This window comes from Echinops telfairi, unplaced genomic scaffold (genome assembly GCF_000313985.2).
Source record: "Echinops telfairi isolate 266 unplaced genomic scaffold, ASM31398v2 ScPeMD7_7457;HRSCAF=8495, whole genome shotgun sequence".
NCBI lineage: Eukaryota > Metazoa > Chordata > Mammalia > Afrosoricida > Tenrecidae > Echinops > Echinops telfairi.
In genome coordinates, this window is record NW_022111357.1 from 45,904,844 (window position 1) to 45,913,840 (window position 8,997).

Genomic DNA, 8,997 nt, shown 5'->3' on the forward strand with positions numbered 1-8,997 from the left:
AAACAGCCGCAGAAATCCTCTAGTGATTGGGACTTGGAATGTGCAAAATGTACATTTAAGAAAACTGCCTGCGGTCAAAATGAAACAATGCATGGAGATCTATATCCTAATTAGTGAGCGGAAATGGACTGGTATCGGCCATTTTTAATCAGAAGTTCATGATTTACTGTGCGGGTGACAAGACAATCAACAGGAGTGGCGTGGCTCTCATTGTCTGAAAGAAACTTTCTAAATCCATCCATGGAGTACACACCTACTTGTGACCAAGTATATCGATCTGCCCTCGAGGAACTTCAGTCAATACAATTATTCTTCAACTTCATGCATCAACCACCAAAGCTTGTGGTGAAGAAATGGAAGCGTTTTACCAAGGACTTCAGTCAGAAATTGATCAAACACGCAATCAAATGCATTCATAGTTATTGGTAATTGGAATACAAACGTTGGAAACGAAGCAGCAACAGGAGTTGGGAAATATGGATGTGGTGATCGAAATGAAGCCTGCGATCGCATCGTGGAATTTTGCCAAACCAATGACTCATTCCTGACAAGCGCCCCTGTTCAGCAACGCCAGAGGACAGACACACGGACTTCCTTCCCCAGAGGGAAGACACGGAAATCCAAGGGGCTGCGTCTGTGGGAAGACACAGTGGAGAAGCTCATTGCCAGCAGCTCAAAGCAGACTGCGGAACATACAATTGCTTGTGTGTCAGCTAAGGACAGAGCTGAAGAGAATTAAAACAAGTCCACAGGAGCCAACCTGTGACCTTGAGTCTGTCCCACCAGAATTTCGAGACCAGAGTTGATGCACTGAGCGGTAAGGACAGATGAGCTGAGGAAGGACATCGAGACCATGACTCGTGAAGGAAGCAAAAGGTCATTAAAAAGACAGGAAAGGAAGAAGGAGATCCACATGGGTGCCAGAAGAGACTCTGAAGCTTGCTCTTCATTGTCCGGTAGCTCACGCCCAAGGGTGGAAACACCCAGCCGTCCATCAGCACATGAATGGATAAACTAAACACGGCTAATCCACGCAATAGAATATTATTCAGCCAGAAAGAGGAAGGAAGCTCTGATACCCAGGGACAAATCTCTGAAACCTGCTCAGAGAAAGAAGTCAGACACAAAAGGGACATGCTGTGGATAGATTCCACTTAGATAAAATGTCCCAAACAGGCAAATCCTTAGACAGAAGGGATATTAGTAGAGGGCTTTGAGGAAGGGAGGGTCGCTTAGTGGATCTGAATTTTCCTTGGGGTGATGCGAATGTCAGGGAACTAAATTAGGTGGTGACTGCACAACATTGTGAATATGCTAAATGCTCCCCCGAATCGTTCCCTTTGAAATGATGAGTTTTACGTTACTGTCACTCTGAATTCCGCACCTTCAAAACCACAACTTTTTAAGTTCCAGGGACTGACTCTGGCTAAGTAGAGACACTTATCTACCTGGAAATCCCTTGTCCACCCTACTTCCAGGTCCATAGATGAGGTACCATGGACTGCTAAAAGAAACAAAACCCCCCCAAAACTCATCTTGATCACTTTTGTTCTATTAAGCTGGCATTCCATGATGCTCACCTTCCTGGCGCGATCGCTGAAGACAAAGCGGGTGCATAAGCAAATGTGGTGAAGAAAACGAATGGTGCCCCGCTATCAAAAGACATAGCGTCTGGGGTCTTAAAGCTAAAGGCTTGAAGCTAAACAAGCAGCCATCTAGCTGAAAAGCAACAAAACCCACAAGAATAAGGTGACCAGATGTTCCGATTTTTAACAATTTTTCCCATGTCCCGCGACATTTTTAAAAAGTCCCGATTTTTGGAAAGAATGCACGACAAGCTAGGGTATACAGTTTTCGGCTGCTGTGTGGCTATTTCGCCAGGATATGAGTTTTATCAATGGTGTCCCTCTTTACCAATGTTCAAATCTGGTCACCTTAGACAAGAAGCACACCAGCCCGTGTGACCACCAGGTGTCAATAGGATCAGATATCAGGCATCAAAGAACAAAAAAATCTTATCAGTGTGAATGAGGGGGAGTGTGGAGTGGAGACCCAGAGGCCATCTGTAGGCAACTGGACATTCCCTTACAGAAGGGTCGTGGGGAGATGAGCCAGTTAGGGGACAGTGTAGCAATGATCAAACATATACCTTTTCTCCAGTTCTATCCCCACTATCATGATCCTAATTCTACCTTACAAATCCAGCTAGACCAGAGGATGCACACTGGTACAGATAAGAGCTGGAAACAGGGAATCCAGGACAGATGAACTCCTCGGGTCCAATCATGAGATTATCGTTACCAGGAGGGGAAGGGGAAGGTGGGGGAGAAAGGGGGAAGTGATCACAATAATCTACATATATGTGGGGGGAAGTCAGATACTTGCTGCCAGACTGCTCTCTCATCCCACCACAGGGGTGGGCCTGCTCCCTGCCTCTGGGGACAATGGACAGGCTCCTGTAGGCGGAGTTTGGACCCTACTGATAATGGTTCCTATGGAGACCCAGAGACCACCCTCTCATTGCTGTGTAACCTATAGTGCAGCCCCTTCCTGTGACGTATATCTCTACCTGTAATTAGTGGGCTGGCATGCCCCCAAAAGGTATATAGGTGTGAGCTAGCAATATAGCTCTCTCTGACTCTGAGCTCCTTGCTGCTCACTCCCTGGTCACTCCCCACTCCCTTGTTCCCTTCCCCTCCTTCCCTTCCTCCTCTCTCCATGTGGACCACCAAGCTGGGCTGAGGTGAGCAACGGTATTATGTAACATGCCTGACTGTATTATTGTATTATCTCTCATGCTCTCAATGACTTTAATATAATGCTTATATATCTCAACCGTACAATTGTGCATTATTATTGAACCCAGAAGTAGTATTACTGAACCAGTGAGTTCAAGCAGTGGGTGGGGGCCGGCCCCCCACCTCCCTCTGCGTCATTATTTTTTTAAATTTAATACTACACATATAACCCCCTCCCCGGGGGACAGACAACAGAAAAGTGGGTGATGGAAAACTGGTCAGTTTAAGACATGAAAAAATAATAATTTATAAATTACCAAGGGTTTGGGAGGGAGGGAGGAGAAAATGAGGAGCTGATACCATGGCCTCAAGTAGAAAGCAAATGTTTTGAGAATGATGATGGCAACAAATGTATGAATGTGCTTGACACAATGGATGGACGGATGGATTATGATCAGAGTTGTACGAGCCCCCAATAAAATGATTTCAGAAAAGAAAAGTCCAGCCAGAGTGCTCCTGGGAGGCAAGGCTGGCGAGACTTGTCTCATGACGTGCTTTGGACATGTTGTCAGGAGAGACCAGTCCCTGGAGAAGGGCATCTGTTTGGTCAAGTGGAGAGGCAGCAAGCAAGAGGATGGGCCCTCAAGGAAGTGGACGGACACAGTGGCTGCCACGCTGGGCTCCAGCACAGGAACTGTTGTGCAGGGGGTGAAGGACCAGGAAGCGCTTTGTCCTTTTGTCCGTCCAGTCATGATGGATCAAAACTGACTCCAGGGCACGCAACAGCACAGGTGAAATCTCCATCAGTCCTTCACCATCCCTCTCCCAGGTCTGGGCCTGCTCCCGCCGCTGGTGGGCAGCAGGTGTAGTGAGATCCAGCAGGTCTCATCCAGTGCTCAGGGGCCCAGGAACCTCCCTGCCCCGAGCCTCAGTTTCCCCTTAGAAACAGCGGCCCTGGAATTCTGTTCCCAAGTTAGTGAGGCAAGAGGGACTGGACTGGCAGTCAATGCCATCTAAACTCCCTCAGAAGTTTGAGGGGGGAAAAAACACCCAGGAACACCATCTCCTTTCTCCACATTTTTATTTTAAAAGTACAAAAGGATACACTTTTTAAGGCTTAACAGAAATGCGCCGAGTCCCAGGCAGAGGCCCTGCCCCAGCCAGGACCAGGACTCGGCAGTTGGGGGCTTGAACCAGCTGCCCCTTCACACTTTGTATCATTAAGGCACAGGGGTCATCCACGCTGTGTGGCCTGAGCAGCCCCCCGAGGCCCTGTGCCAGAGTCCATGCTCCGTGGCCCCTTACTTGAGATTCTCCACGTTTAGCCGGGGGGCGGGCTCTGGATGCACATTGTGCAAGTCCTGTCGCTCCCTGCAGCTCAGCTTCCGGCCCAGGTGGCCCTTGCATACGGGGTGCTCGGATGAGCCGTGGGGCAGCCATAGAACTGGCGATCATGCCACTTACAGTGACCACATTGCTCCAACAACCTGCAACCCTGAATACCTCACTCTTGGTCCTCTCTCCAGCCACACCTTGCTTTGTGACCCCAACGAAGGCAAGGGCCTCTGAGCCCCCAGTTCTCTCCTAAAACAAAGGGACCGGGCTCCAAACTTCACGCCACTCTGACCTTTTGCTACTGCTACTCTTTCCACGTGTCTATTGGGCTCCTGTTCATACACCAAAGCCTCAGCTAAAATGCCCTTTCCGCCAAGAAGCCTTCTCTGACTCTCCTCTGGACTCCCTAGCTTTGGGTCCTGTCCTCTGGTCCCGTGTGGTTGGAGACTCTGTGCCTGGATCCCTGGTCCACCTTTAGGATACCCTCTCAGATTGGAGGCTTTCTGAGGATCCCAGCAGTGCTCATAGGGTGGGGTACAGGCACATCAAACTGTCATTTGGATCCTACACTTGACATCTGATGCCTCCCGAGGACCGCCATTCTGGATGTTGGATCCAGTCGAGCTCTTCCTCTGCCCCATGTAAGGCCGAGACTCCGTCTCCCCAGCTTCAGCGCAATCAAGCTGGCTCGGCCCTTGCTCCAGCTGTCGCCATGTCAGCAGTGGCCAGAGCAGTGGGCAGCTGTTTGTCCCACAAGGTGTCCATTGCTCAACACGTCATGCAGCGGGGTCTGACAACTGCCATAGGTGGGTGAGGGTCCTCCTGTGTGAGAAGTTCCCGTCAGGCCTTGGGGAAAACCACATGCACACAGGCACCCCCCTCCTTGCCCCACAAACCTCCCAACTCTGACCTTCTCTGCCTGTTGGTTGAACTCCTATTCATACGCCAGAGCCTCAGCTAAAATACCCCTTTCTCAACTCCCACACTTGTCCTGGGAAGAGGCAACCACAGGGCAATACTTAAGGCAGACTCAGGAGTCTGGGTACTGAGGTATGCATAGGAGTTCTCCCATTAATATTTAGAACCTGTCTCCTCCATCTCCCACCCCATGGCCCCCAGGCTCACCTCGGAGTAGATGGGCGGTGGGCGGTAGCGGAACTCCTGGATGTAGGTAAAGAAGGGGCCCTCGAGGCCTAGGTTGAGCTCTGGTAGGCGCGGGAAGGGGTTCTGCCCCACACTGGCCGCGTCCTCATCTGCCACCACCTCTGAGTACTCAGGAGGGGCTGGGAACAGGAGAAAGGGTGGTCGAGGGGGAAGGAGCATTAGGGAGCCAGGACAAATAGCCACTCTGGTACCCTCAGGCAGGGGATACTTGTGATTGTCACTATGGCCACTGGAGGGAGGGAGCCTGGGAGGGGTGACCTGACCCCTCTACCCCTCCCCCTCCCCCCTCCCCCCCGCACGAGACTTGGCACTTACCCTCTGGCTGCTCCGGCAGGGCACCAAGCCCCCAGTCCATTAGGAAGCTGGCGTGGCTACCCACGCTGGATGAACGGCTGCCAAAGGGATGTAGGGGCACGGTGCCAATGACCAGCGGCAGCTCCAGGAGCAGCTTGGATGTGCCCGGGATGTCCACACAGACCTGGGAGAGAGCCGCCGCCATGGAGAGTGTCCAGATAGCCTGTCCCCTCCATTACCCCTGTGCCCGGGGAGGCCCACACCCCAGGTCCACCCTGGAGGGCCCTAGTCTAGAGGCAGACGCAACACAGACCCGGGAGTGAGCTATAACAGAAGTTGTCCAGCACATCTGCTCCCCTCCTTGTACAGAGCAACGAGGTCCTGACACCCCCCCTTTCCTGTACCTGGGGAGACTAAGGCCTCAGGTCTGCCCTCAGGGAACCCCATTCTGGGGACAGTGTACACAGCCCCCTGCTGCCACAGCTAGCAAAATGCACTACCTTGAGGACGTAGTCCACACGCAGCACGCGGCAGTGCAGGATGGAGGGGCCCACCGGAGGGATGCGCAGTGCCCGGCCCTGCCACACAGCCCGTCGCCCTGGGCCCACCGGCTCGCCCACCAGGCTGGCCACTACCGCCCGCTTCTGCTTGCGGGCGCCTCTGGCCATGAAGGTCTGCATCTGGATCACAGCCGCTCTCGGGAGCACGGGGCGCGTCGTGCCGTTGTCGATCTCCGCAAAGATGGGGATCAGCTCGCCTGCAGAGGGGAATGGGGGGCCTCAGTCTCCCCCAACCACCTCCCAACCCTGGCCCTCTTTCTCACCCTGCCTTCCCACCTGTGGCCCAGCTAGCTACCTGGCGTGTAGCCCTTCCGGTCAATCTTAGCCGAGAAGGAGACGAGGCCCCGGTTACAGTACCAGGTCCGGGCAAACTTCTCCCGGGTGCCTGCCTGAGGTGCCTGCCGGGGCAGAGGGGAAGGATACGAACAGGTTACTCGGTGCCAAGGCGCAGGCCCCCAAACTGCCACTACTGAAGGAAGACCTCGGGGAGGGGAGCCCAGTTTTGTTTGTTTTGCTTAGCTATCCCTTGGCAACCTTGCGTGTGACAGAATAAAACACCTCCGCACAGTCATCGATGCTGTAATCTTAATGGAAGCAGCTAGCCAGCCCTTTCTTCCGTAGTGAGCGCTGGTGATATGGTAGACTAGATGAGGGGCTGCTCACCGCAAAGTCTAGCAGTTTGAAACCACCAGCTGCTGCCTGGGAGAGAGGAGGAGCCTTCTCACTTCCACAGAGTGAGCCTTGGAAACCCCCAGGGGCACTTCTACCTTGTCCTAGAGGGTCGCTAAGAGGCGGACTCATCGGAGGGCAGGGAGGGAGTTTCTCCCAAAGTGCTGCTGCTGGCCTCGAATGGCTAACCTGTAGGTTAGCATTTGGGCGCAGGCGTTTAGACCTGGTCCCAGGAACAGTTTACCTTATGAGACAGAAAAGGAGACACACAAGTCAAATGCTTAATGCATTAGCGGAGTCCGTAAGCGGATCTTGGAAGCTGTGTGTCTCCAACGGTTAAGCTTCCGAAAGGTCAAAGACACTGAAAACCCTCTGAAACAGTTCTGTTATCCACACAAGCGTTGCCGCCATGAATCAGAACACCCCCCACTCCCCCGGCAACTCACAACAAGCCATCATTGTGGTTAGCAGCTTGTTTTGCAGATGCAGATGGGGGGGAGAGGCTCAGAGAGGGTGAGGCACGTGCTCAGAAGGAGACAGCAAATGGGTGCAGAGATGGGATCTGCACCCGGTGGTGTCTATCCCTGGACTCCTTTGCCTGTGTTCCTTGCTCTACTGTTACCCCACCCCTCCCAATTTGTGCAGGGGGTGTGTGGGTGAGGAGCCTGCCAGGGTCCCCCAGCGGCCAAGTCCCTGCCTGCAGCACCCCATCTCAGTACACACCAGCAGGGCCGGGGTGTTGATGTCCACCGGCTCAATGACAACGAACACCTTCCTGGCCCGGCGCACCGGCGCCCAGGGCCGGTGTAAGGTGGCCTTGACGCTGTAGCGGACGCTGCCGTGTCTACCCTCGAATGACGTCACCAGGGTCCTGAGAGTCGAGGGGAGAGGGTCTCAGGGGGCGAGGTACAGAAACACACGGCGGGATCTGGGGACCGGAGCGTAAGGCACTCAAGAGACACTCTCCGGGGTTCCCTGGACACCCCACACCTGGAAAGGGGCGCACGGAGGACTTACGGGGGCAGCTGGAAGCTGAAGGGGAACTCATGACGCCCGGGAGGCAGAGTGGTGGTCTCTCCAGTGTCTGTGGGCAGGAGCAAAGTGAGGCTCAGGCGCTGCGCGGAGGTGCCACCCTCAGGGGGGCAGCGCACAGCCCTGGCGTCCCTGGCCATACCTGGAGCGAGAAGCGTGACCAGGTGGTTCACCACCTCCAACCGCTCGCGGTAACTCTGCGTATACGCGGTGCTCGAGCCTGTGCTGCGCGACTCGGTCCAGTGCACGTGAGCGCGGCCCCGCGCGTGCAACCTCAGGGCACCCACGCGCGCCGCGCCGGACAGCTCCAGCAGTACCCGGCCGGCCACGGCCTGGCCGCCGCTGAACACTGGCTCCGCGCCCCCGCTCGCCCCGTCCAGCTGCACCACGAACGCCTTCACCTTGTCGAACAGCATCGCGCCGGGGACGTGAACCCGATTCGCTCGGACCCCGGCTTCGAACTCACGACGCAGTGGCACCACAAACCGCGGAAGCAGACGCTTCGGAGCGCGAGCCCGCCCGGCGTGCGCAGGCGCACTGGGAGAAGTAGCAAGCGACTGTCAGGGCGGCGCGCTGGCTGCGCTTTTATACGACGAGGGCGGAGGGGCGGGGCGAGCCACAGGCCCCACCCCCTTGGCGGCCTGCCCCAATGGCGAGGCAGGGGGCGTGGCTCCGCCCAAGCGTGGAGGAAAATAACAAACAGTAGCCTGCACCGGCGCCCCTGTCCCGGGCCACGCCCGCTCCTGTGACGGACCCGGAGGAAACTGAGGCGCCCAGCTTTAAGAGCCAGTTTCTCCCGGGCCCCGGCAGTTAAGCGGGGCAACTGGCCTAGAGCGGGGTCTAGCTGAAGTCGCCCAGATGAGCGAGCATCTTGTCCCTGCAACCAAATTAGTCATCAACTTTCTATCGCTTGCAAATGTGACATGAGGCACGTTCACCCCAAGCTGCTGGGCAGCGTCCGGCCCCACGGGAAGCGCGGGGGGAGGGGTGGAGCGGACAGAGAGTCTGCACCTCCCGGAGGGGGTTTCTCCCTCTGAGCAATGGAGGCGGAAGGAGATCATGGGTAGGGTTTGACGCCTGCTTGACCATCGCCTCCTCACTCGCCACCCCAGCGACTGACAATCTCTGGGACCTTAGTTCGACATCCGCAAACCTGGGCGAAAATCATTCGCGACCCCGAAGCCACGCAGTTCCGGTCATCAGCC

General features: G+C 55.2%; 1 protein-coding gene across 1 annotated transcript; it reads right to left on the reverse strand.

The window, feature by feature from the left end:
- Positions 1 to 3,802: 3,802 nt before the first annotated feature.
- Positions 3,803 to 8,333, reverse strand: ARRDC2 (arrestin domain containing 2). The gene is made up of 8 exons (XM_004697800.2): positions 7,935 to 8,333; positions 7,778 to 7,844; positions 7,484 to 7,631; positions 6,387 to 6,489; positions 6,032 to 6,288; positions 5,553 to 5,715; positions 5,199 to 5,356; positions 3,803 to 4,895 (listed from the first exon to the last, which is right to left on the reverse strand). The coding sequence occupies exons 1-8, from the start codon at positions 8,206 to 8,208 to the stop codon at positions 4,842 to 4,844; spliced, it is 1,224 nt and encodes a 407-aa protein (XP_004697857.1). The 5' UTR covers positions 8,209 to 8,333; the 3' UTR covers positions 3,803 to 4,841.
- Between the last annotated feature and the right edge of the window lie 664 nt (positions 8,334 to 8,997).